Source organism: Tiliqua scincoides, chromosome 4, assembly GCF_035046505.1.
Source record: "Tiliqua scincoides isolate rTilSci1 chromosome 4, rTilSci1.hap2, whole genome shotgun sequence".
NCBI classification, from domain to species: domain Eukaryota; kingdom Metazoa; phylum Chordata; class Lepidosauria; order Squamata; family Scincidae; genus Tiliqua; species Tiliqua scincoides.
Window position 1 is genome coordinate 93,501,875 of NC_089824.1, and position 25,524 is coordinate 93,527,398.

Sequence of the window (25,524 nt, forward strand, 5' to 3'; positions counted from 1 at the left end):
GTGAGCGCGCGCTCGCTGCGGCATGCATGACGTCACAGCGATCCCCGCGAGCCTCCGCTCTCCGCCCAGGTGTCCACCCGCCTCCGAATTAACCCTTCCCCTGCCGCTCCTCGCCTGTGTGTTTATGCGCTGACCAATCAACGTCCCCGCCGGGCCCCACGGGGCGCGCATATTGGGCGGCGGGGCGCGAGGAGGCGGAACGGCGTGCGTGTGCCCGGATGTACACAAGCCTCTCAGCCGGCGCTCGCCTCGCTGTTGCTATGTCTGCTGCCGCGGCCGAGATGGAGCAGCTGCCGTCGCCCTGCCGGGAGAGGGAGCAGCAGCCGCCGCCGCCGCCGCCGGAGGGGCGCGGGTCGGAGCCTGCCGGGGGCTGGTCCTGGGTGGCTGAGGCGCTGGCTGGAAAGAGGCAGCTGCGCACCCTGACCGCCTTCCTCTGCGCCAACCTGCTCTTCTGGTGAGACGCCTCCGCAGCAGCCTCCCCTCCCCGCCCCTGGGCTGCACCTGTGTGGGCTGCATACAGGCAGGCCCCCCTCCCCGACTCACACTTCCCTCCCTCCTCTCCCACTCACACTTTCACACACACACTCACTCACTCCTTGTTGTCCCTCTAGCAGCTTCCTGTGGTCCTTTTTGGGGGCTCCACTTGCAAACATGCAAATACAAGGGTGTCTCTGAGCATGTGCAGAGTGGGGGTGCAAGCTTAAGGGCACACTCCCCCTGCAGTGCTGCCTGAGGTCAGGGTGTCCTCTTTTTCCAGGACATGTCCTCTTTTTTTGGCCTGCAAAAGACCTTAAATGTTCTCCTTTTCCCTGTGAGCAGGCAGCACAGGGCCTTCTTGGAATGAATAAATTCTGTGTAATTTTAAATATTAAATTAAAATTTAAATATTAAAATTTAATATAGGGCACAATCCTAACCAGGTCTATTCAGAAGTAAGTCCTATTTTGTTCAATGGGTCTGACTCTCAGGGAAGTGTGGTCAGGATTGCAGCCATAGTGTTTAAATTAAGCACATGAAATTCATATACAAGTGTTTTTAGGTTTTATTTTGTTATGTCCTACACTTTGGGGTACACCTTGGAGTGGAGGACACCTAGCACCCTTGGATGTCCTACCTTTTAGGGTGCTTTGTCCTGTGAGCAGGCAGTGCATAGCTTTCCTGTAATGAATGAATTCTGTGTACAAATAAATTATATGTAAAGTTGTTTTTAATTTAATATAGTGTTTAAATTTACCACATGAAACCAATATGTGAGTGTCTTTATATTTTGTCATATACTACATTTTTAATGGATGTCCTACATTTTGGGGTGCTTTGTCCTATTTTGTGGTTATGACCTCTGGTCATTCCACCTGTGGTGGCCATCCAGATGGTTCATAGCAAGAAAGCAAGGATCCCCTCATTGGTAGTTTTTTTTTTCCTTGGGTGTATACCCATATTGGGAAGTCCAATATGTAATATACATTGACATTTTTTCTGGGATTGAGGTATATTGCCTCTGAACCAAGAGATTCCATTTTGCTGTCATCCCTAAGAGCCAGTAAGTAGCTCCATCCTCTTTGAATTTGTCATTTTTTTTAAGCCATTGAAGCTAGTGGCTGTTGCTGTAGGTCATGCTAGTGAATTCCACAATAATGGCATGGAGTGCTGTGGCAAAGCTTTTTTTCAGCACTGAGGAGCTACCATCAGTTTCCTCATATTTATGGAAAGGACTTTCACAGTACAGAGCAGGTTATACCCAATTATTCTTCAGCACTGATAAATTAAGTCTTCATCCTTATAATTTCATCCTTATAAATTAAGCTTTGCCCTTGTAATTTCTGTTTAATGGGTGAGTTCTTCTGCATCACTTCTGTGCTTATATCCCCTGTGCTAGACCCTCCTACCCTTTTCCTTTTATTTTTTAAAAGGTGTTGTTGCAAAATGGTTCCCAAGGGTCATTCTGGAAGGAAATGAAAGGAAGCCCATGGGAACAAGTTAATGATCCCAGGGGGATTGTTGAAAGCAAAGGGAAAGGGAAGAAATGGCATTTGTCCTGAAATGGGCGTTTCAAGCCATGCACTGAAGTAGAAGGTGAATCAGCTGCAACAGGATGAGGTCAGGGAACATCAGAGAAGCCTAAAGAATAAAAGGAAAGGAGGAGCTAAGCTTATAGAGACAGGTGGAATAATAGCAGGGCGGTAGCTACACTTGGTGTGTGTTGAAAGGCATCATGGTTGCCTTGGTGATCAGGCTGATTCTGCAAACCAGACAGTAAGTTGACAGCATCCCAGGTTGCATGAACTTTCCATCTTGCCCAATCATAGAAATAGGACTGAACTACTTGTCTACTGTTTAATTCTTGAAACTGTCATTCCTATCTTGGTTCAGCTCACTCTTCCATTTTTCTGTTATCTAAACGGGTCTCTATGTCATGGCATGTATTTCTTTTGCTCAGAGCGCGATACCATAGTCTTCCGAGACTGAAGGATGCCAACCATCTCCATAGCTTTTGTGTTTTTCCATGTTACATACTCTGTGCTGTCAGCAAAATTGTGGTGCAGTTTTTAATTCTGTTCAAAGATACTTCACTGCCAAAAGAAAGAATATTCATGTACTGCCAAGCTACATTAAAAAGATCACTTATATTAGAGACAGGAAAAGCGACTGTGTAACCCTCATTCTAAACATAACAAGGTAATCTTGTGGAGTCAAAACCCACCCCTTCCATTTTTTATCTCTTCTTGTTCTTTATGCGGTGACATTTGTAGCATAATTCTATGCATGTCTACTCAGAGGAAGCCCCATTGAATACCATGTGATTTGTTTCTGAGTAGACTTGCATAGGATTGTATTGTGACGTCATGGAATGTCAATTCTGTTTTCTTCTTTCTCAGTTTGTATGGCAGATATATGCATTCTGGACCAATTCAAATTCAGACTCCTAGCCATTTATTGCAGCTCACCAAGGATTGATGAACCTCCTGTTTATATTGCCTGCCTAAGAGCCCGATCCTGATAGACTCATGCTGGCCCACTACTGAAGTGCACTGTTGCAAATGTGCCATAAGGCACACCTTGATAGTTAGCACTGGTCTAGTGCTGGAGCTGGCCCAGCACAAGTCCCTGCTGGGCCAGCACTGGTCAGAGGCCAGGTGGACACTGCTTGGCACTTCGGGCAAGCAAAAGGCAGTGAAGAGGTGAGGGGGGGTATGGAGGAGCAGGGGAGGGAGTGGGGTGGGAGGATCCATAGCCCCGCATCGGGCCTCCTGCACTGCCTAAATAGCCGGCACAGAGTCAAGTAGCCCCATTGCGGGGCTTCTTACCCCGGGGGACGGGAACAAATGCCCCCTTCTCCTGAGGAGACAATGGGAGCCACCAGTGACTGCCTGGCGACCACAGGATGCAGCCGCAAATATTTTGGCTCCGTTGCAGCCCTGAGTACCGGACAGCTCAGGACTGGGCTGTAAATCTGCAAAAGCGTGCGAGTTGTCAAGCATCTGACAAATGACAATACATTTCTGGTGGGCTGCACTGGCTTGGTGGATCACAAGTTGAACGGGCCTGTTATATGGCTTCTCATCTGAATCTGATGCTGAAAATGTCAAAATAGGTTCCAAACTTTCCTGTCACACTGGTTGTAAGCTCATACTACTTCATGAGCTTTATGTGTTCAGATTCATTCTGTGGTTTGTGGTTGCTGACTGTGTACTTAGTGAGAGCCTGCCAAATTAATGTGATCTGTTAATAGATTTGTGCAAGGATCCTCTTTGCTGTGAATTGGATTTGTGTAGCTCTTGAGCCACTTTTATGAATGTTTTTTGGTATAATTTTTAAAAGTAGTTGCTCTCAATCCAGGGAATAATCCAGAGGAAAGTACTCATTTTAACCTCTTGTTCTTTTAGTGTCCCTTCAAAGAGTGTTAAGGTGGAATCTGCAATCAGGTGGGGGGGAATTCTCCCTCCCCATATGTTAACTTGCAGTAAGAAGTACTCCATCACACTGTGTTGTTTTTACGGCTGTTGAGTGAAATATGTAATTGAGGCACTATATACTCCAGTATCCAAAGTCTGAGATTTGGATCTCTGAAGTTATCTGAGAAGTACTTGAATTGCTTGTTGAAGCATAGATCCCATTGGGTTTCAATTCCATGAAAACATGTTTTCTCCATAGGGAAGATTCCACATTTTTTATAGACAGAAGGGAAAACTGATCAGAAGATTCTGTCAGTAATTAATAGCTTTCTGGAGGACTTCTGTGTGAGGTATGGACTTCACTGTTGTGTAAAACATTAATAGAAGTTTCTCCTCCTGTTATTAGTTTGAAGCTCCCTGGTATGTTAATTATGTATGTGTAATTTAGGGTGTATTTAATCCCTTGTTCTTTGTAGCCGAGCTAGACTTTGGACTTTTAGAAAAACAGTACAGGTAGAGCCTATTTATCCGCATTAGTTCGGTTCCGTGACTTGGCACGATTAACAAAACGCGTTGTGCTAAATTCCATAGCATTAAGCAAAGAGGCTGCAGGCTGACACTTCTGGATGGAAGGAAACTAAGGCAGCTGTTATCAATCCCCCTGCCTCCCCCTCCTTTCCCTTTCACAGGTGGGATGCTGGGCTTGCTTGGGAAGCCTCGTCCTTTGTGTCCCAGGCAGCCTCCCTGACTGCCACCATCATGGAAGCTCTTCTGCCCCAGAGCATTCTGGGACTTGTAATCTGGCTCTCTGCTCACCCTCACCTGTCTCTCCAAGGCTTCCCAAGGCTTGCTTGGGAAGGCTTGCTGGAGCAGGAGAGTCTGCATCATCGGGAGGGCGGATTCAGCAAACACTCCCTGGTTTTTTTAAGCAATCCCCTCTCCTCCCCCTCCGTACTCAGCCCTCCCTGTTGCCAGCTGCCCTGCTTTTTTCACAGTTGGGATGCTGATCTTTTAAGAGTCCAGCCCTATGCATTTCTATTCAGAAGTAAGCCCCATTCTAGTCAATGGGGCTTACTTCCAGGAAAGTGTGGAGAGGATTGTAGGCTAAATCTCATGCTTTGCTTTCTAGAAAGGCTTGCTTGTGTTGGTGATTGCCTGCACCATCGGCGGGGGGGGGGGGGGAATTGGGCAAACACTCCCTGGGTTTTTTAAAGTAATCTCCTTTGTTGCTACTGCACCTGCCTGTGAGTGAGAGTGAGCTCCACCTTGCTGTACGTGTTCTGGTTACAGAGATTTTTGGCCCCCCCTTCCTCTTCAGCCTTGGCTGGCCCAGGGGCTCCAGGAATGTTACATTTCCTTTGCAAGGGGAACCTCTTCCATGGCTCCAGGGCTGTTTTCCTGCCTGGAAGAGGCGGAGCCTTTTTGCAGGGCTGCCTGGAAACAGAGTGAGCAGCTGACAGCTCAGGGCAAAGGAGGCAAAGGTGTGATAAAATCCGAAGATAAAAAATCCGTGGATAAATAAGCTGCACCTGTATTTTAAATATTTGTAAGACTAACCTATGGTGTTTATATTACAACTAGTTTTGAAAATAAGCCCATGAAACAAAATTCTTTTAACCTGCTGGAACACAGGTATACAGGGAGGTCCTGTATCCACAGATTCACTTATCTGCAGATTGGGTCTGCTGGCTACCGTGTTCACCCCCTCTGAAGGCGAGAGGAGTGGAGCTCTGGAGAGTCCTCTGAGCCCAGCAGAGGCTGCGCACATCTGTCCGCAGCCCCTGCTGGACTCTAAGCTTTAGAAAAAAAATCACTTCTAGTTTTTTTGTAAAACCAGAAGTGATGTTTTTAATGCCTTTTAAGGCATTAGGAGGCCTAGGGAAGCCCAAAGTGAAGGTCCCCTGCCTCCGGGGAGGGGGGGAATGCCCTGGTACCTGCTATTTCAGTTAACCGCAGGGGGTTCTGGAATGAAACCCCTGTGGATGCCGGGACACGCCTGTACATATTGGCCTGATTCAGATATAGTACCCAGCTGTGCTTTGTTATATGTACAGTCTGTGGCTTACACATTTTCCCATCTCTAACACTTGAGAGGAGAAATTTAGAATATTCTGTTCATAGTTTACAACAAACCATAGTTTACTAATTTGTCCCAAAGCAACATACTATGGTTTGTGCAAACCATTGTTTTGTTTCCAAGCCAGGATACCAAATCAATATGAGATCTGTGAATAAGTCATTGTTTGTACAAGCCACAGCATGTAGCTTCAGAATACTGTATTCTCTGCCTTGTTAGCTGGAGGTAATTCTTAATCATATTTGACCAGGCATGCAGTCCTGACTTTCATTCCTAGATGGTGAGGGTTTTCCCCCCTTTAGTTCACATTTGTGAGTATGTGTGAATGCTTATATAGTTCTTTGCCTTGTTTTCCTTTTAAAAATCACCTTTAGGAAATGACTTTTCAGCCCCAGAAATGCCATAGTAGCTAATAGCATTTTAACCATAAAATTGCTGTTTTGTATCAAACAGAAAACAAAGCTGAGGTAAAGGTTTAAATAACCACAACCTCTTTATTGTGCATCTGACCCAAATTGTGACCATACACAGCAGCTGTTAGTTAGTTGGCAACCTTCAGTCTCGAAAGACTATGGTATCGCGCTCTGAAAGGTGGTTCTGGAACAGCGTCTAATGTGGCTGAAAAGGCCAATTCGGGAGTGACAATCCCTTCCACACTGGGAGCAAGTGCAGTCTGTCCCTGATCTGTCTCCCTGGCTATGGGCCTTCCTTCTTTGCCTCTTAGCCTCAGACTGTTGGCCAAGTGTCTCTTCAAACTGGGAAAGGCCATGTTGCACAGCCTGCCTCCAAGCGGGACGCTCAGAGGCCAGGGTTTCCCACTTGTTGAGGTCCACTCCTAAGGCCTTCAGATCCCTCTTGCAGATGTCCTTGTATCGCAGCTGTGGTCTACCTGTAGGGCGCTTTCCTTGCACGAGTTCTCCATAGAGGAGATCCTTTGGGATCCGGCCATCATCCATTCTCACGACATGACCGAGCCAACGCAGGCGTCTCTGTTTCAGTAGTGCATACATGCTAGGGATTCCAGCACGTTCCAGGACTGTGTTGTTTGGAACTTTGTCCTACACAGCAGCAGCTACACATTATATTTAATTGTGCAATCCTAACCAGCCATTGGGTTGGCGCAGCTGTCCCCGGATCAGCTTGGAGTGTCACAAATGTGCCATAAGGCACACCTGGGCCAACTCGAGAGCTGGTTGAGTTGGCTCAGGGGTCAACACCAGCTTGGCTGGACCAGGTCCTAAACCTGTGCTAGCTGGCACCAGTAAGATAGCGCAGGGCAGCATGTGGGCTGGAGGAGGGTGGCGGGAGGATGTATTGCAGGTGAGGAGAGGGGGTTTTCAGGCAGTGAGAGTGCAGAATGGGGGAGAATGGAGAATCGGGCCTGGGAGGGGTTGGGAGCGACATGGTGGCGCAAGCCACATCCTAACCCTGGGCTGGCACAGTTCCAAGAAGCCCCATAGGAGTGGCTGGGGGTTTTCTCACAATAAGGGGGAAAATATCCCCTTACTCCGAGGTGACCTCTAGCCACCTCCTAAGCATCTTTGGATGCAGCACAGGCTATGCGGCCTGCCTGGTGCCAGTACAGTTTAGGATTGGGCTGTAAGTATGTAACTACACACTAACATTTTTCTTTGTGTATTATTTGGCCCTAAATATGTCTATATAAGGTTTTTGCAGTGTTGGATTGGCTAGCATTATAGGTGGGCATATTAGCACATATCCACATTGTCTGCTTTGACTTATGCTGTAGTTGATTCTTCTGATACAACCTTGAAAGATAATAACCCACAAAAGTATTTACTAGTGTGCTTGTTCAGGTATACCTGTGGTAGTCATTTGTAGCCTATCAACACGGGAGGGAGGGCAGGACATGAAACTTGCTGAAGGCAGGTAACTAGATGGAAACCTATTCCTGTTGTCTTCTGAGAAGAATTTGTTCTGTGAAGACCAAGAAAGGAAGAGAGAAGCCCAAAGGTTTTTTTTACCTATAACATACAGGTGAACAATAGAGGAGTGGGGCACCCAGTGCAGTAACCAACATAGAACACAGGCAGAGGGAGTGTAACCTGAGTATACATTCTTTAATTTGTTAAAAGTTTTTTGTGGGGCACAGTGCTGCAAAAGTAATAAATGACAAGAAAGTCTGTGTATATTTGATTGTCTGTGAAGCTTAGAATAGTGCTCAGTTTAGCTTCCTTAAGCACTGCAATAGGATTTTTTTTTGCATATATATAACTTTATTTTTTGCAATGAATGAACAGAGGGAAAACTTCTTTTCTCAACTGAAGGGACTGAGGATCCAATCCAATTTCCCAGTGGCAGTGCAGCCATGCTGATGGGGTGTGCACTGCACTCTGTGGTAGGGAGGCAATCACAAAGGCCTCTCCAAGGTAAGGGAACATTTGTTCCTTTACCTTGGGGCTGCATTATGGCTGCACCAGTACTGGAAAGTTGAGTACGATTGGGCCCTAAGTGCACTGCATGTTATACTCGTATGTAACTGAGCCATGATCACATTTTAATAAGGGAAAATAGCTTTGAGAAAGGGTTGTTTAGAAGCAACAGAAAAGTATGGTGGTGAATTTTCTCCCTCCCACCATTTTTCTGCTCCAAATATCTCTTGTAATCTGTTCCCAGCGGGTTCCAAAAGTGTGACATTTGAGATAAGAAAAAGGGTTAAATGTTCCTCTCTTTGCTCTGTTTCTCTCAAGGGTCTGGGTTTGGTTCAAGATGAGGCTGTCAGTTGCTCATCCAAATTTAGATGTACTAAAATGGGATACTTCAGCATAAATGGTAGACGTATGTAACTATAAGAATCTAGATCTTTCCTTATTTTATTTTGCTTTTTTGTTTAATCCAGGGGTCTCCAAACTTTTTGGCCAGAGGGCCGCATGAAATATCTGGCACAGTGCTGAGGGCCAGAAAAAAATTTAAATATAAAATTTAAATAACTAAATTAGAGATGGAACTTGGATGAATGAATAAATGAATGAGTGGGCTCATTCACTCAGCCTTTCCAGCCCTCAGAACACCTTCCAGATGCAATCGGAGCACAGCGCTGGTCATGTTCAGTCAAGTGGGCCAGAGGCTTTCAGGGGACAAGAGGCTGGCCGCAGGCCGGACAGAAGCTTGCTATGGGCCGAATCTGGCCCCTGGGCTGGGGTTTGGAGACCCCTGGTTTAATCTGTACACTGCTGAAATGAGTGAATTTTTTGAGGATAAAGCAATTCTGTTTGAAGGTGTTAGTTTTTATAGAAACTGATTAGGTTCCTGGGAGAGACTGTATCATTCCTGTCTAAAGCAGTAAGTATATTAGACTAGGCACAAAGCTATTGTAGCTTAAGTTGCTAAATTTAGAATATTAGCTGAAGGATTTGCATGAACCTTTAATTCAATAAACATTTCTAATTTCTACATCTTTCTTAAAAATGTAACAAAGCTTTTTATGCTTTTAATTTCTTTAGAGCAAACCTCTCTGTACTTTGAATCACAATTTATCTTTAACACTTGGGCAAGTTATAACTGCAGGAGAAGACCAGAGCTGAAATATTGCATGCAGGCTGCATAAATCCCGTTCAAGTAGCCTAATAGGATTTAGTATGGCCACTTGAAAGCAAGCTATATATTATCTTGATCCCACAGAAAGCAACCCATCTCTACTAGTTTCAAACTCTGGATCACTCCACCTATTGTTCTTATAGACTGAAAAAGCTTGAAGTACTTTCACTGTATACCACCACTACTCCTTATCCTGTTCTGCACTTCCTGGAGGAAGAAAACACCAGCTATTGCATCCCCTTGACATGAGCAGCTCTTTCCTAGTAGAAAGGAATTTTCTTCTCTGATTGGGCCTCCTTCCACCTGGCTTTATGTCTCCTGCAGATAATCTTCCCTGGTTACTAGGGAAGATGTTGCATAAGAAATAATAATGGAAAAGTTCCACCTTCAGTGATATGCCTGTGGTTGGGACTTTCCTTCCCTGAGTCACAGGGAAATGGGGACGGACGGACTCTCCAAGCCTGTCTTTTCTGCCTCTGAGGGTATCCAGTAAGAGGGAGCTTCCAGCAGAGCCAGGCTGCTTGTCTAACATCAGTGTAATATCCCTCTCAGTCTCATTAGCTTATTTGTTTCTCATTGAGACGGAACATAAAATGCTCACCAAAAGCAAAACAGAAAGGTACAGGTACAGAATAGGAGATAGCTGGTTTGACAGTACAACATGTGAAATGTATCTTGGTATTAACATGAGTCAACAGTGTGATATTCATAGCTGCAAAGAAGGCTAACTCAAATTCATTCATTCTCCGCCTTTCCACCCCACTTAAGCTGTGGAAATTTTAGGTTTCTTTAGTAGAACCAGTTTCCAAATCACGAGATGTATTGATTCGGCATGCTGGTTAGATCTCATCTAGAGTACTGTATCGTATCCAATTCTGGGTGCTGCACTTTAAGAAGATGCAGTCAAACTAGAACAGGGCAATAAATAGGGTCTGGAAAACAAATCCTGTAAGGAAAGGTTGAGGGAACTTGGTATACAGTCAGTTCTCATTATCCACTAGGACTGTGTTCCTGGAAACCCTAGTGGATAATGAATTCTCAGATAACAAACTTTTGATCCTATGAGATCAGTGGTGTTGGGTACAACACTGGGGGTTGGACTAGATGAAGGGTCCCCTCTGCAATTCTATGACTTTTCTAACTGTGTTATTGGTCAGGAGCACTGTATAACAATGTAGTTTTGTTATACCCACTGAAAATACTCATCCACTTGCACAATGTCCTATTATTCACATGGAAGTTCATGTTGTGTGGTTATAGTACCAGTATGGTAATTTCCTATATATGTAAATTTTTGTTACCTGTCTTGTGAGAGGGTAGGTAGGATATAAATCTAAATAAGAAAATCATGAATGACAGTGAAAGGGATGCACAGGAGTCAGAGTAAATTCCTCAATCACATTTAATGCTTCTATGTGTGATCATAAAAATGGGAATTAAGTCTAATTTTTGAAATATTAAATGCCTTAGAGATGCATGGAGTGGCCCAATCTTCTCAGTTGTATCCTCCAAATGTCAGATTTTTGTTACACCTGTTTGACCATATTTCACATTTGATGGCAGCTGATGTTTTACCAGCTAATACTCCTCATTTCCTGCACTTCAGCCCCCCCCCTTCCAGCTCCTCCTGCTCATCATCATAATGCTTTTTATTAAACTGCCCTTTTTCTACATATGTCTTCTTATTAGCTCACACATCCTCAAAGAGTCACGTAAAGTAGGGCACTCTTTTCATCTCCGTATAACAAATTGGGAAAAGGTTGAAATAGAGGAAATGTGGCCTTGGACTATCCAGTGAGTAACGGGTGAACAAATGAGGAAAGGGTGAAACTGGGGCAGTCATGTTCTTAACCATTATGCTGTACAATTTCTGCCAAGACTTGCCTGCAATGAGCATCTGCTCCTCATCTCCTTAATTCCATTTCAGCCCTACCTTTTTCTAGTGCCTCCTTCTGGCTGCATGATCAGATAAGGCATATTACATGGTTTCTTCAGTTGCCCACTGCTGCTCTTCTACTTTCATAAGACATGGGAAGCTTCCTACATCTGAACATTGAAAGGCTATTTCTCCTTTTCTCCTCACAGGTTCCTTGCACTAACTCCTTGGAGACTATATCACTTGGTTTCGCTCATGCTTCTTGGAATTGTCATGATGCAGATAATGAAGGATTTGGTATTGTCTAGAGCAAGAGGTAAGATGCTGCTTCTGTTTCTTTTTAGGAGCCAGACCGGATGTGATGCTAAATGTGTATCGCTTGCTTGCTTTCTAAAATTAGCAACTGTGGAAGCAATTGGCACCAAAGGTAGTGTCCCTTACATGGCTTATACAGCAGTGTCCCCCTGTATCTGCCCATCTGATATCCACAGTTTCACTTATCTGTGGTTCACAAATCCTCTCCCATTGCACAAATGATTTATCTTTGTTTGTCACCCTCCTGTCACTGTTTTCTCTGTTGCTTAACAGGAAACAGGAAGAGGGTTGGAGGGCTGCAATCAGACAAAAACAAGTCATATGTATGATGGAGGGGAGATTTTGAACTGCTTCTTACAGGGTTTGCTGCTATCTGCAGTTTCTGGTATCAATGGTGGCATCACCAACCTATCTCCCGTGGGAGGGAGAGTTACCTATAGTGACTTTAGGAGGCTGTTCTTGTTGGTGTGAGGAGAAATGCTATGGGAAGGGCATTTCTCCTTCTCAGCTATGGTCTTGTAGGGTTGCCATATTCCAGTTCACCAAATCTGAATGTCTAATTCACATCTTATGAATTCATATATTTTGCAAATAACTTCCACTTTATGCAAATTGAATGGCCGGGTGGAGGTCAAGCATCATTGCTGCATTTCCATTCCAAATTGTCTCCTCTCAGTGCTGCTTTGCAGCAAGGCAATGGTCCATTAGGGTTTTCTTGCACATTGCAGCATTTAATATGTATGTTTTTGTTATTTCTCCCTGCCTTTTGTCATAAAGTGACCTTAAAGTAGTTCACAATAATAACATGTAGTTGAATCATCAAAGGTTGAATGAAGAAAGTAGTCTCACAGCCAATTGTATTCATGTCTATTTAGAAGCAAGTCATGTTGAATTTAAAGTAGTGTTTCTCAGCCAGTAGTACGGATACCACTAGTGGTACTTGAAGTGGTGCCTGGTGGTACTTGCAGGACCCCTGGACACCTGCCACCTGGCAGTGAGACCAGGAATGTGACACAACAAACAGCAGTAGGAGGCTCGCCTTGGCGGGCAGAGCTCCAAAGCATGCTTTTTCCATGCTTGAAAAAGCCCTCCTGTCCACCCTGAGCCTCTTACTGGTGTTTGTCACATTGCTTCTGGTCACCCAAACCAGAAGTAACTAGCGCTGATGTCATCACCAGTTACTGCTGGTGGTACTTCAAATAGGTGGACCATGTGAAGTCATACATTAGAGGACAGACCTTGAGAAACACTGATTTAAAGGAAACTGTTTCCAAGTAGGCATGTATAGGATTTTAGCAGAGTTAAAATAACTGAGCAGCGGTATCCCCCTTCTCTCCGTGGTAGCAGCAAATACAGGAGCCTATACGCTTTCCAATATTGCTTGTAGTTCATATTTTAAAACATTTTCTTACAACCCAATCCTATGATTGCGCCATCTTCCCATAGCTGCTGGGGGGAACACAAGCAGAAACTATGTTCAGTGTTGCAACTGATTTCATTTAAAAATGCAAGTATTGTATTTCAGTATTCTCTGAAAGCCTGTCAATATTCTTTCATTATCCTAACTGTAGTCATAAAAGTTCCAAGGTGAATTTTTTTGGGTGTTTTATTGGTTGAAAAGGAAGGCTATTATTATGAAAAGGTAATTTTATTAACTTGTTAAGGGAAGACTTTCTGAACAGAGTCTCCTATCCGTGGCATTCTTATCTGAACACATTTCAGACATCTGTTTCTCATAATACCTAGACTAGCAGTATAATTCTATGTATCTCTAATTAGAAGTAAGTCTCATTACCTTCAGTGGGACTTGTTCCCAGGTAAGCATATAGGATTGCATTCTAAAGCCACAACCCAGAGAACTGTTTAAGGGCTTGCATGTTCTCATTTGGACACTACTACTTTTCCCATAACAATAGAGCCCAATGCCACCTCTTCACATTTTGGTGATTGCGGAAAGGGGAAGGTTTTTTGTTTCATGTGAATACTGTGTTGCAGCTAGGAGGGAAGATTTGGTTTATTGGTTATTAATCTGCAAATATTTATTTCAGGTGCACAGTTATGGCAAAGCCTCACTGACAGGTAAGCATTAAGACACATGCTAGACATTTTATTATGCCATTGAGTCCTGGGTGTTGCAACTAATTCCCTTGTCATTAAATTTAAGCAAGAACTTAAGATGCTAAGCACTTTCTGGCTGGGTCTTGCTTGCTGTCTAGATCAGTGATTTTTTTCTTCTTCAAACATTCTCCCTTAAGGAAACCTCTTCCACATTGGAAGGTGAATCGGCCTTGGGAGTAGAACAGAGAGAGCGGCAGAGGCTGCTGCCAGATCCTATCCCCTATACCCCCTCCAGAGTCATTGAGCCCTACATGAGCCTCCTTGGTTCAGCACCGGCTAAAGAGCTGATGCAGATCTGAGTAGACCCATAGGGGCCACCAGGGCTTGACATGGGGTAAGTGAACTGATGTTCCTTACTCTGAGGAGACCTCTGCACCTCCCCACAAGATACAGTAGTGGCCATTTTGGTACCATGCACTGCTGCTAGGCCATAGGATAGGGCTCTTAGTGAATTCATAGCAGAAGTGAGATGTAAAGTGGGAAGGTCCTGATTTGCAACTCAGTATCTTAGCCACTGTGCTCTGCCAGTTTGTGGGAGCCTGCTACCAAAAACAAAGAGTGGCTTGCCTATGTCTTCCCCCTTCATTGCATTTTTTTCCCCTGTGGTTTTCTTAATATGCGCCTTTAGCTTTTTCTCAGTATTTTTAAGGTTTGAACTGTATTTTTGGCATTTGTGTGGTGATCCTGTAGAGGGCAGCAGAGTGTGGGTTTATGTAATGCATATTATGCCATGTATAGTATTAAATGAGTGTACCTTAAAGAGTGTGTGTGTCATTAGCATTTGAAGGGGGAAAAAACTTATTCTGGCATAACATTAAAGAAAGCAGAACCGGATAGCAAGTAAGCTCCAAATGGTGGTTAAATGATGAAATTAAACAGGTTTACATAGTTTTGTTTTGCATAATTTTTTCATATTCAGTTGTTGGGAGAGGAAAGGATCTGTACAGGGCAACAAGTTCTCAAAATCATGCAAAAGTTTGTCAACCCTCTAGCTTGTGAGATCCCACATTACCCTGCACCCACATGCACATACATATTCAAACTTATTTGTATCTACTTACAGGCCAGACCTTGTTATCTGCAAATTTGACTCAACTTGGGTCCCCCAACCTGCATAGAAGTCTGACCTGTACCCCTTCAGATATGACTGGAGCTGCATTTTGGTTGTGTCTGGAAGGTGTTCTGAGGCCCAGGGAGGCAGAACGTGGCTTTCCTGGGCTTTCTGAGGGTTCTGGAAGGCCTTGGAAAGGCACTTCTGGTTTTTTCCTTAAAAAGGAGGTGCCTTTCTAACAACACCTCCAAAGGCCTCGGAACACCCTCTGGACACAACTGGAGCACGACTCCAGTCGTATTCAGAGGTCTTGGTGCCCTGGTCCACAGATTTGTTTATCCACTGGTTTTGGTATCCGCGGGGTTTCTGAGAACAGCCCCCATGGATGCCAAGGCATGCATTTGCTCTTTAAAAAAGTTTATAAGGTTTTTTTTTTAGGAAACCAAATTCTTCATTCAGTTCAACATTCCTATCTTTGGGCTGCTTCACAAGTGAGATTTTCAAACATGGAAATGGATTTGAGAGGTCTGTGGATAGTTCAGTTCATGCATTGACTTTCCTTCATGAGAAGGCAGCATGAAGGAAAAAAGCAACCAGGATGAGCATGTGAACGGAGTAAAATGGCTTGAAATACCAACAGGACCTGACATTATAAAACTGAGCAACCTGCTACTTAATGAACATTTTAAAGCATGTTCCTCCTTTACAAGGGAAAGATTGAAAATCCTTACAGGCTTAGAAATTGACTCTTGGCCTGATATTGATAATTGGAGCTGTCAGGGATGACATGTATACAAAGCCATGCCTGGTATATCATATGGAATATCTTTCAGACGTATTGCTTCCCAAACAGTAACTTCTGTGGTCTAAGGGTTCTGTCTGATTCCTTGGCCAACTGACTCATACACACTTAGCCCCTCCCTTTCCTTTCTACTTCTTGCTTTAACTTTATTTTCCATCTTGTTTCTTTTCTTCCTACTTACTTTGAAGAATTCTGCAAAGATCTAAGACTGTGGCAGGGATAAGATTAGCATTCTAATCTTCTTCCTGATAGTTTTGTACTAAATCTAAGAGATGACATGCTTGTTTTTCAAAACTTTACAGTTTTGTTTGCATTTTAGTTTTCTTAATTTCTTTTATTGTTGGATAAGTACAGTTGCAGTCTAGCCACATTTACCTGAGAGTAAGTCCCATTAATTATATTTGGGCTTACTTCTGAGTAGACATGCCTAGGATTGGGCTCAAAAAATACTGATTTCTTTGTTTTCAGGAGAAGCCTGGTTGTTGTCATGGCAGTTTATTATATCTCACCTGGCATGGCAGTTTATTATATCTCACCTTCCTCATTGGGCGGTACCCAAAGTGGCTTACAGTATTTTTAATCTACATATTAGTAGACTATGAAGTAAAGTATGGGGTATGGCTTCAGGCTTTTCCTTCTCCTCTTCTTCCTCCCAAGGCAGGTGATATTTCTCTATGGGGGAGGGATATCATTTAGCTTAAAAAGACACAAGCAGGTAGAGGTGGCCATGGTGACTCTTCATCTTCCTGGAGGTTCTTCCTCCTCCACACAAGGCAATTGATGTTTCTTTCTGGGGAAGGGGCACAGTTCAGTAGGTGCAGTTGATTTGTGATAGTAAAAAACAGTTTGAGACTGAGGGTTTTGCAGTGCAAAAGGATGGACTCTGGAATGGAGGTTGCTGGAGAATTGAAAAGATAGCTGTGTGACCTTTACTTGTATCCTGGTGCTAAACATAAGCATTGGATTACAAAACACTCTCTATGGGAATTATTTACAGAAGGCTGCAGAACCTGGAGCAGCAGCAACTGAGCTTTGTGTGCAAACATCCTGGTCATGATGTCATTGGAGGGTGTGCTTTCCATCCCCACAGCTGATTAGTCACTAACTTAAGCAGGAATGTCCTGGCACAGGCTTATCATAGCATATGAACACAACAGCAGAATAACATGTTTATATCCTTCCAAGCATTTCAACCCATGCTATGGCCAGACAGAGCTTTGTGTTTTATACAACTCTACACGGAGGCACAATGTTGCAACATATTTTCTGAGAATTCATCTCCTCAGTAAATGCGAGAGATAATGTGTTTATGTACTGGGAATCACTTGGAACTTTAAATGATGAGGTGTGGGGGGAGAGGAATGGGTTCTAGCATGCTCTGTACTATGATTCTACCAGATAACTGTTCTTGATTACTGGGCTGGGGCACCTTCCTTATGAGGAAAGGCTACGGCGTTTGGGCCTCTTCAGCCTAGAAAAAAGATGCCTGAGGGGGGACATGATTGAGACATACAAAATTATGCATGGGAAGGATAAAGTGGATAGAGAGATGCTCTTTACACTCTCACATAACACCAGAACCAGGGGACAGCCACTAAAATTGAGTGTTGGGAGGATTAGGACAGACAAAAGAGTATTTCTTTACTCAGCATATGGTTGGTCTGTGGAACTCCTTGCTGCAGGTAGTGGTGACTGCACTTGGCCTGGATGCCTTTAAAAGGGGATTGGACAAGTTTCTGGAGGAAAAATCCATTATGGGTTACAAGCCATGATGTGTATGTGCAACCTCCTGATTTTAGAAATGGGCTATGTCAGAATGCCAGATGCAGGGGTGGGCACCAGGATGAGGTCTCTTATCTGGTGTGCTCCTTGGGGCATTTGGTGGGCTGCTGTGAGATACAGGAAGCTGGACTAGATGAGCCTATGGCCTGATCCAGTGGGACTGTTCTTATATTCAAGCTCTCATCAGTATTCCTTGGCCACCCATCTCCCTAATCCTAAAATCTGCTAGACTGCCTTTACCTCTGCAGGGCCTTTTCTCACATGACAATTGCATGCTTTTCAAGGACTTCAGTGTACAAAACTTGCTCATTTGTCTCTGCCTTTTTACAAATTGTGGTACTGCTATAATGCAAACACAATGCTACATGTTTTATTTTTATGTATGTGTCTGGGTCCCCACCCTGCACCCAGGACCCCGCCTTACCTCAGGAGAGGACTCTGGGGCTGGGGAGCCGGGCAACAAGAGAGGGGAGAAGCCAGAAGGGCAGGAGGAAGGGCGAGGTGAAGACAGCACAGGGGAAGAAGGGAGGCCTTTAAGCCAAGGGAAGGGTGGCTCCCACGGAACCACCCTTTTTACCTCTCCTGAGAGGAAGCTATTGGGAGGGTAGCTGGCCCTACAAAAGCTGGGAGGCCAGTGATGCAGGGGCTGACTAGAAACTGGGAGGTGGGTTCTGGGGTCAGGACCCATACAGCCAAAGCCCAGCCAGGGAAGAGGACCAGGGTGCTGGAACCCCCTCTCCCTGAGCCAGTCTGAGGCCTTCTCAGAACTCCCTTAAAGGGCCACTCAGCCAGAGCAGAGGCCCTGCCGGAAGAGCCTCACAGTATATAAATTTTATTCAAATGTGAAATGCTTACAGGCAGAAGGAAAAATCAGTTGAGGGCCAGAAGTGACATCACCCCTGCTAATTGGGTAAGAGGCACTTTTTCAAGTGGGTGCTCCTTTTTTTAGCAGGGGGAGAGTAACTGGCCCACCTCACCCCAGCAGTGTCTGTTTTAGTGGCTGTCTGCTGGTGTTCTTTTGCATCTTTTTAGATTGTGAGCCCTTTTGGGACAGGGAGCCATTTAGTTATTTGATTTTTCCCTGTAAACCGCTTTGTGAACTTTTAGTTGAAAAGCGGTATATAAATACTGTTAATAATATTAATAATAATAATTAAGCAGAACATGATGTCATTAAGTAGATAATGGCCAGAAATAAGCACTTTGCTCTCATGTAGGAACTCATTAGCTGCAAACAGAAGAGAAAATATGCAAATCTTGATCATATTTTCAAGTTATAGGAGAATCCAGTTATCATACTAGAAGTGCCCATCACATGAATTGCCCTTTCAGCAGCGCCCTTTGTGCTAAGACATCACTTAGCAACTCTATATCTGAAAGGTGCTCTGTAAAGTGGCACATTTGTAGAAGTGTTGTTGCTGAAAGAATGGCCTGCATCATAATTGGGCTTTCCCAGCTCCTTGGCAGCATCTCCTTCTCTCATCTCTCTTGGTTTGCCCCTTCCCCTGTATCATTCCTTGCCTTCTAAGGCCTCCTTCCATCTCTCTGTCCCAGAGCCTGGGCAGAAGAGGTGCTGCTGAAAGGGCTGTATGGAGAGCCCCATTATCACATGGGCTTAATAAAGAGCTTCCATGGGCCATATCTGACCCATGGGCCTTATGTTTGACACCCCTGATGTAGAGCCTCATGAGCAATGCCTTGACAGTCATGTTCTCTCCCATTTATATGATCTCAGCTGCTTCTTGTGACTATTGTGGTCTGTAACTGAGAGAATGTAGTAAGAGGTGCTAGGTAATTTAAGGACCTGGTTCATAATATTTGAATGGTTGAATGTTAAATAAACATAATGTAAATAATCTCCTACTGTGCTAACAATTGGGTAACTTAAAAATGCTATCACTTCTGATGTGTTACAATGTTGCGTTGGAAAAATGAATGATAGATAATTGATTGGAAACCATGGCAATATTCTGCCTTATAGTTATTTGACAGGATCATGTAGCCAGAATTCCAAAAGTGCCTGTAATGATAATCCTTCAGTCATGAGGAATTCAGCAATCTAATTCCTAATTCTTTAATTAGAAAACAAATTCAGCATGTTGTGTTCATTTCAAGTTTTGCAATAGTGTCATATGGAGCTGCCTGATAGCACAATCCTATCCGGCACTGGCAGAGTGCATGATCTGTTGGTGCAAGCTGTCACAAACATGCTATAAGGCATACCATAGAGATGCCATTAGTGGTCATTTCATACAGCATTCTGTTCCAACGTAAAATAAATGCTACTGAAAAAAATACTTCTAATCTCTAGGACAGGGGTGTCCAAACTTTTTGGCAGGAGGGTCAAATCATTTCTCCGACACTGTGTTGGGGGCTGGGGAAATAAATAATTAATTTGTTTCAAATTTGAATAAATTTACATAAATAAATGTATTAGAGGTGGAACTTATATGAATGAATGAAGGTCTTGCAATAGCTCAAGGCCTATAAAAGACCTTGCACAAAGCAAGGCTGGCCTTTCCTTCATTGCCACTGCTGCATCACAGATGTGAAACAGCAAGCAGTGGAGGGAGCCCTCATCCCACAGCTTACACAAGAGGTTGAACAGTTGTCCTCACATTGTGTTGGGCCAGCATGGGCTCCAGCAAGTCTTGGGAGGGCCAGAGGTTCATTGGAGACTGAGGACTCCCCATAGGCTGGATTGGTAGTCCTCAAGGGCTGCAAGTGACCCCCTGGCCAGGGTTTGGGCACCCCTGCTTTAGGGCACTTGTGAGTGAGAACAGAACTGAATCCAAATAAGCAGGCCAGTATAGTAAACTCTGACTACATGAGAAATTATAGCTCTTCCACTGAACCAAATTTAAGGGGGTGGGGGAGGCAGGCTCCTTACAGTGGATATTTGGCACAGGTAACCTAGATTTTCCAGCTATTTACTATCTAGAATGGCTCTAGATTATCTATTATAGATTTTTTGCAGATGCAATGGCAGCTGAGAAAAAGGATTATTTTGCTGCTACCTTTCTTGCAGTATAATAGTTTCCTTCACTGCACCATCTCCATTCAAGTTGCCTCCTTGTCTGTTGATCCTTCTTTGTAAGTTGCTGGAATCTGTACCAAATGCTGGTGGCAGCAGATGAACAAGAGTAGCTGTGTGATTGCTGACTAGTCCATAGCAACCTTGGTGCTTAAGGTAAATGGGAAAATCCTTAAGTGCTTTGGAATGCAGTACATCGACTAAGGTCCAGTCTGTCAACTGTATTGATCACCGTCCTAACAAGGGCGTAGGAGAGCAGAGACCTGCAAGCTCTAGATAATGGTTCGACCAAGTCAATGATAATCTTATTGCCAGCAACAAAATATTAAATCTAATTTGTGTTTAGGGACCAGTTGTACTTGCAACAAGTGCTTGCTATTTCAAAATATTAACATTTCTCATTCACTTTAACAAATAAAAATACCCAATTAATTATGATGTCATTGCAGGGGAGGGGGGCTACAGAGCCTTCTTTGCGCTGGGTTAGCTACACCACAGACTACAGTACCAACATAGCCTAATTATTGCTGACCAAAATATCAGTGTTGGGGCACAATCCTAACCAGGTCTACTCAGAAGTAAGTCCTGTTTTGTTCAGTGGTGCTTACTCTCAGGAAAATGTGCTTAGGATTGCAGCCTTAGTTGTTTAACACAAAAGAAATTCTGGCTTGCAAGAGATGATCCATAAAGATATCACCAGGAGAGTCTTCCTACTATGCTACCACTGAGAAGACCCTGTTCTAAGCATCAAAAGACCTTGTATCTCTGTTAGTGCTAGAATGTTGTTTTTACCATCTGGCAATAAGGGTTTCAAAGTGAAAGTGTTGCATATAAATATGTATATTTGCCTATTGCATACAAAATTTCCAAAGAGAAATATAACATTGTGTGAACCCTGTCTTCCTTACAACATGAGCATATCCTTTGGTAGCATCACCAGCAGCCAGATCGAATTGTGTTGCAGAACAAACTCTGGTGAATGAAGGTTTTCTAACCTTTCCTTCTCCCAATTGCCCTGAGGCAATTGGCCTTTAAAGAGGCTTAATATTCAACAGTGCATGGGAGAGGCACATCAGGAATCTTGTAGATTGGGAATGCTAAATTCAAAGATGTAAATTAAAGTAAGGCAGACCTGTGCCTGGAGACAAGGTGGTGTCAGAAACGGGCAGCTGCTCTTGATGAGTTGACCTCCTTCCTGCCTTCCGGCATGCAGATGTGTAGGCCTCAGTAGAGAAATGACTTGCTTGGCTTGCCTAACAGAAGTGAGCATGGGAGCTTTTGTCACTGAATCTTCAGATGCCAGTGACCTACCGCCAAAGCAAAGATCTTCAAGCAATTACATCAAATGGTCACCTGTGCCAAACCCACTTCTAAAACTGTGTTCCAGATTGGCTGTCTGCAGTAGCAGGCTCTATATTATTACTTGGCCTCCCTGTGATGTCATTTGAAATGTATGTTTCATCACCTCTAATATCTGCCAAGCATACTTAGTTTCATTATTTAAATCTGCGTTACATAAAATGGGAAACAATTTAAGAGTAAAATGGGAGAAAGAATTTGTAACCACTCTACTAATGTGTATAATGAGTGTGGTCACATAATAATGTATGTTTATTACTCACTAGCCTTCCTGTAGAAAAAGGAAGCTAAGCCTTTGCTTCTGACCTAAAGCCCTTCTGAATGGGCAGATCTTGTATCAGGGAAGTGAGCAATGCAGCAGCAGCAGCAGCACACATTTGAATGTGTAATAGTTAAAATTCTTATCTAGTAATGAATGTTTAGAAGGCAGCTTTCCTACTACCAGCAGATCAAGACTAGCCTGCCAGCTAGCTGGTTACTGTAGCTGGGGAGAGGAGTTTATTTGCCAGCAACCTGACAGTGTAGCTCTCCTTTGACTTACAAGGTGGCTGACTTCTAAACAATATTTTAAAAAAGGCTTATACTCTTTTGTCACAAAAAGGGATAGTGCAAGAAAAACAAGCAAATGCAGAACTTGAGTGGAATGGCCTCTAATGGAATCTGTGATTCTCAAATGGTGGGTCTGGGTCCCATCAATGGGTCATGACCCAATTTTTATGGCTTGCAAAACTGACAAGGAAGATTAGGGTATGTGCATCAAGGGTTAGACAAGCTACTCCTTGTCTTGGTACTTGAAGGGGAGTACTGCTGCCCAATCACCATTATAGCCACACCCAGTGTCATTTGTAAATCGGCAGCAGCCTCTAGCACCTCTAAAGTGTTTGAGAACCACTGGTGCATGTCCTAGGAGGGAGAGCTTTAATGACAATTGGGCCCAGTCAGGCTGATGGAGATATTTATTATGGTATTTATATACCATCTGTGTTATAGACAAGGCAGTTTAATAGGCAGGCTGAAGATAAACCCCATTTTCCAATGGGATTTTTACGAGTATTATTCCATGAGAAAATCTCATAGAACCTCCATTTCTCCAGATATTTCCCTTCATAGTGCAGTCATCATCCTGGTTGCTGGCTCTTCCACTTTCCAAGCTCTTGCAGGCAGCTGCACCAAACTTCAGACCAGTTTCTCAAAGGTGTTGTTCATTTTTTTGCCAGCTGACTCCTCCACACTCCACTCTTCCGCAGAGATACGCCAGCAGCCTCTTGGTCTTCCATCCAGCAGCTGATCCTGCTTAACTTTTTCAGGCAAGATGACAGCTCAACCTTCAGCATGCACCTCTTGCCTGAGATGGGGGGAAGTGTTTCTCTCTCCCAGATAGTTGCTGTCAGGTCATTAATGGGGTCTGTTTGGGAAAGGAGGCTAAGGAGGTCTGTTTGCACTGAGAAACTGTTGTATCCAGCCAGGCCTTAGTTTTGTTGCCCTTTTCAAAATATCTCATAAGAATCTTCATATTTAGAAGGCAATACAGGTGGAGCCTATTTATGCACTTGAGTTCCGTTCCAGGACCCAGCAAGATTAAGAAAAAATGCATTGTGCTAAATTCCATAGAGTTACGCAAATACACTGCAGCCTGACACTAAGGCAGCTGTTATTAGTCCCCTCCCCTCCGATGCTCCTTACTCAGCCCTCCCTTTGTTACCAGCTGTCCAGCTTCTTTCACAGGTGGGACGCTGAGCTTTTAGGAGTACAGTCCTATGCATTTCTACTCAGAAGTAAGCCCCATTGTAGTCAAGGGGAACCTCTTCCATGGCTCCAGGGCTATTTTCCTGCCTGTGTGAGGCAGAGCCTTTTTGCAGTGTTTTGGGCTGCCTGGAAAGATGAAAAGGGAGATGCCAGCAAAGGATGCAGAGGTGTGTGTGTTTGACTTTCAGTTCCCCCCCCCCCCATTCTCGATGAGACAAATCCAAAGATAAAAAATTCCATGGATAAATAGGTTGCACCTATATAGTTATCACAAAACTTGAATGTCAAATACATAATTGTATATTGATAAGACCCCACTGGGGAGAGCATTCACAATTTGATTCTACCACTGAGTTGACCTTGCCCTAGACACCACTATATTTAAGTTCTCAGAGGGTGGCACTACAAGCACTCTGGCCATAGGAAGCCAGTGTGGAAGAATGTTCTAGCAGATTAACTGGGCATGTTTAGACCTTTCTAAATAATAGCCAGTTCCTTGTATCAGGGTTCAGAAATCAGTTGGAAGCTAGTGCAGCTGACCTTAGACTGATTTAATGTGTTTCCTGCTGCCAGTCCTTGATAGGAGTTGAGTTGGGTAACAGCATTCTATCCCAATTGGGGTAGCGCTACATAAAGTACATTACAGTAATTAACCCAAGAGGTTATCAGTGCATAAACGACAGTGGCTAACTTCCTGGTATTCAGGAAGAGTCACAGTCAGCTGACTGTATTAAGTGATAAAAAGCACTCATGGTCGCAGTTGCTGTCTAAATATCCAGGAACAAAGCAATGGTTCTCATTGATGTGCATATCTGGTGAGGGGGGGATGGGACATCAGCTCTCAATGAATGGTCTGGGGGTCTCTTATTGAAAATAAGCCATTCTGATGGACCTGAGCAGTATCTGAAAAGGAAAGTCATTGAATATACTCTGAGGGTCCAATCCTATCCAACTTTCAAGTGCTGATGCAGTGCAAAAGTTTTTACCTAGAACCTGAGAAGTGTTCCTAGAGAGCCATAGCAAAAATAGGTTGAGAAAATGGTCAGATAACATTTGTTCCCTTACTTGGGTCTCCCCTTGCAACTGCATCAAAGCTGGAAAGTTGGTTAGGATTGGGCCCTGAGCCTTCTAACATTGCAATCCTATGCATGTTTACTCAGAAGTAAGACCTACTGTGTTCAGTGAGATTTACTCCCAGGTGTGCAAAGAATTGCAGCTTAAGAGCAAAAAAAAATATTATTGTCTGTTATCACCTAGAAGTATAAACACTGAGCTCTGTAGCCCTTTCTTCATTGGTGTGAAAAAAATAAAATAATTTCTCACCAGTTTAGATAGTGCTTCTTACTTGCTTTTATTGTTGGATGCTTGCCAGGTTGAGAACTTAGAGTTTTTTGTTAGCACCCAGAGAAATGCTTCCAGGAACACAAACTTTCTCTGAGGAGCCTTTGCTGCTTTCGTTCTCAGAGTCTGTTTATGGAAGTCTGGATGCTACCCATTGTAATGTTTCTTATCAAATAAGAGTTCTCAGAACAAGGGTGGATCCAGTGTTTGTGTTGGGGGGTGCATGAGCACTACCAACTCCAGAGCTCAGGTCAACCAATCGGGTAGAGCTGGGCTCCAGATTGAATTTGATGACCTCTGTGGCCAAGATTTGCTGGAGGGGGTGGGGTTAGACCTGGGCTCCTGCCTGGCCCTGAACCCCAAGTCTACTGGCTGGGTAGACCTGGGCTCCCATTCCAGCCAATCTCGCCAGTGCTCACCCAGTGGGCGTTCCACTCATGCCTGATTTTGCTCTGCAGCCCAGCCAAAGCCCTTTCCTGCTGCAGGTTTCAAAAGACTATAAATTAGCATATGTGTAACTTTCACATGCACATGGTAGTAAAATTTCCCGTCATAGTATATGATGTCTAGGA

At 43.9% G+C, this 25,524-nt stretch overlaps 1 protein-coding gene across 2 annotated transcripts in view; it reads left to right on the top strand.

Annotated features, from left to right (window-relative positions):
• Nucleotides 1–218: 218 nt before the first annotated feature.
• Nucleotides 219–25,524, top strand: part of RETREG1 (reticulophagy regulator 1) — a 59,653-nt gene continuing 34,347 nt past the window's right edge. Inside the window, exons 1-3 of one of the 2 annotated variants that reach the window (XM_066625812.1) lie at nt 219–454; nt 11,614–11,720; nt 13,768–13,798. In XM_066625812.1, the coding sequence (XP_066481909.1) occupies nt 219–454; nt 11,614–11,720; nt 13,768–13,798 (374 nt within the window). The remainder of the gene's footprint in view (nt 455–11,613; nt 11,721–13,767; nt 13,799–25,524) is intronic. The other variant, XM_066625813.1, reaches the window with a different exon arrangement.